This window comes from Austrofundulus limnaeus, unplaced genomic scaffold (genome assembly GCF_001266775.1).
Source record: "Austrofundulus limnaeus strain Quisiro unplaced genomic scaffold, Austrofundulus_limnaeus-1.0 Scaffold219, whole genome shotgun sequence".
Lineage (NCBI taxonomy): Eukaryota > Metazoa > Chordata > Actinopteri > Cyprinodontiformes > Rivulidae > Austrofundulus > Austrofundulus limnaeus.
In genome coordinates, this window is record NW_013952621.1 from 453,820 (window position 1) to 456,570 (window position 2,751).

At 42.9% G+C, this 2,751-nt stretch overlaps 1 protein-coding gene across 3 annotated transcripts in view; it reads left to right on the top strand.

The window, feature by feature from the left end:
- The window catches only part of LOC106525223 (rho guanine nucleotide exchange factor 9), a 79,529-nt gene extending 76,948 nt beyond the window's left edge, over window positions 1–2,581 (top strand). For all 3 annotated transcript variants that reach the window (XM_014019375.1, XM_014019377.1, XM_014019379.1), the window contains one exon: window positions 1,212–2,581. In XM_014019375.1, coding sequence (XP_013874829.1) covers window positions 1,212–1,387 — 176 coding nt within the window. In that variant the 3' untranslated portion in view covers window positions 1,388–2,581. The remainder of the gene's footprint in view (window positions 1–1,211) is intronic.
- Window positions 2,582–2,751: the final 170 nt, after the last annotated feature.

Below are 2,751 nucleotides of genomic sequence, written 5' to 3' on the forward strand. Positions count from 1 at the left end.
TTTATTTATTTATTTATTTATTTATTTATTTATTTATTTATGTGTGGGTAATTTCTGGTCAGGCACTTCCGGTCACTGGCTTGCTAACTAACTTTTCCTCATATTTTCCTACTCATAAACAGCCCTTGAAGTCACAACTATATAGAAAATATGACAGATTATTGTGACAATAATAAACTGTCCATATGAATGTCTTTTGAAGAATTATTTGAACGTTAACGATATCCGTTACATTAGTTCAAGCCCAGAAATTTAGCACTGCTTTCTATAATAAATAAATAGGCAGCAATCCAATCACATTGAGGCAACCGTTGGTATGTTATGGCACTGAACAAATAATTTATCAGCCTATCTTCCATAAGTTTGCCGCCGCATGACTGCAGAACKTACCCTGACCTGCGACACAGTCGTGAACATCAGACTTGCTTTGGCTTGGTTGAATCAGCCTTCATGAATGGCCATGACCATTCATGACCATATTGTTGATTAATATTTTGCCAACTTCTCCACTGTGGAGGTACTGATACGCCTCTGTACTTTTGTAATTGCATATTGTTGAGTCATCTGCACCAAGTGACAACACAATAGTTAAAAATGTCCTTGTACGTTACATGAGGCCATTTTTTTTCATATCACCCTCCCTCTGGAGAATAGTTTGAGGCTCTTTAGGATTGTTCRGCAATTTTTGGAAACGTTCCCACGACACAATTCACCGGTTTAGTTAACGTGCTATTAGTTAGCAGAGGAAAGCAGTGAAACAGAAGTGCCTCACAAAATAAATAAATAAATAAATAAAAACATTGGATCCATATCTTCTTTTTGTGTTGGAAAATAAGGTGGAAACCTCGAAACCAATAACTGGCCCATGTCTTGTTCTGAGTGTTGGGTCTCCTGTTTGTTGGCTCCAGAGTTTGACTAAATACATCCTCCCCCTTCGTGCCATTGCTAGAGCTGAATTCCACTTCTCTCCTCAGTTCAGCTGTCATCACATGATGAAAGTGTGTCATAACTCAGGATTAATGTGCAGCAATGTTAATTGAAGCCTCATGTTGTGTCTCTGTGCCTGTTTTCCTGTGAAAGCATGACTTGGTGTTGTGTTGTTGGGTCTGTTTCAGATTTTAAAAAAATACTGACAACTTTCCTTATTTTGCTATCTACCTCCTTTTTTTTTGTCTTCTGCTTTGTGCCCCTGCAACGCCTCCTTGTCCCAGGTGTAAACAGGTGCACGCCCCCCTCATACCCGCCCCCGCAGGACCCCCTCAGCGCGGGGCAGTATGAAGTAACGGAGGACATGGCACAAGGAGAAGTTTTTGAATTCAGTCAATCCAAAAGAGGCCAGGCGCCTTTCTGGCAGAATTTTAGTAGATTAGCTCCATTTAAGAAATAGAGACACCAGACTCTTCTGAAGGACCAGCTATTTTTCTTAGAAGCACTAAACACTGGATGATATCGTCCCACGATGAAGAAACTACAGAAACCACACCCCACACACGAGACTTTGAAGTTAAGGACCAATGTTGTCGCATCATTTGATGGGGAAACACCAAGTGGAGACTTGGATTTAAACGACAACAACTTTACAATTCGTATTTGTTAGTAACGTTCTTAGTTATCACGCTTCTCCTGCTGACTCATGAACTCTTTCCCCTGGAATTCTGCACATTCATCTGAATGTTCTGGAGTTACATATTGAGATTGTCACATGGTTTGATTTTGATTTCATCATCTGGACAAAAGGAGGGAAACAAAAAGAAGGGGGAGGCCCTGCCAGGTGGCCTTTTTTTTTTCTTTTTTCTTTTTTAAATTTTTATTGTGAGATTATGTCTAGAAGCTGAGATGTGCTGCTATGTGAGATCGTTCTGAGGGATGTGTCATGTTCAGGAGCTTCTGGGCTTCAGAGGGAAATCATCCCATCSCTGAACACGGACTGATCGGGCCACTTCTGCTCTGCCGATGTCTGGATCGCCCTACTCATTTTYCCCCCCTCTAACAATGTGCACAGAATATCCCCCTCTCTCTTTCTTTCTTTTATTTCTAAAGTTGGTGTCAAGTCTTCCCTTTTTCCTCTCCATCCCCCGCCTCGATCCATCCGCTCAGCTTCTGCGGCCCCCCAGAGGAGGATTTTTCGTTCTCCTGGAAACCTGCCGTTGGCCGTGATACAACGGGTCAGGGAACAAATCAATAGCGGGGACATCAATTGAATATTTACATCCGTTCACCCAACCACTCGTGACAGGGTATCCACATCCCGCCGACGCTCGGCGCGCTCCGTGCGGAGAGCTGAAACATCTGGGAGCAGGAGATATGCTGGTTCTGCTCCACCTGCTTTTTGTGTCACAGTCCCACCCCCACTCCTCCTCCTCCTCCTCCTCCTCCTCCTCTCGTAGCACTGTGCTGGCAGCTCACCGGGTGTTTTGGAAAGAGCACAGCCTACCTCTAAGAGTGAGCAGTAAAAGTCAAGTTGATGCATCGGCCAAGGTCTGAAAATCATTTTGGTTATTTTTTATGTCTGCTCAAAATCAAGCAAACAAACAAAGACTCGATGATTTTGTAGTGTTCTCACTGTAAAAAAAAAAAAAAAGGACTGACATCTTTTGCTCTCATTTCGAGTACGAGCCGTTTGCATTTGTGAGGACCCCAACCAACCCTCAGATTATTTATTTCTCTTTTATAAAGCCAGATAGACGAGGAGTGAGAAAGGTGAATTTGAGCTTTAGCGCGCAGAATCTCTTCAAACCTTGGCTCACCAAC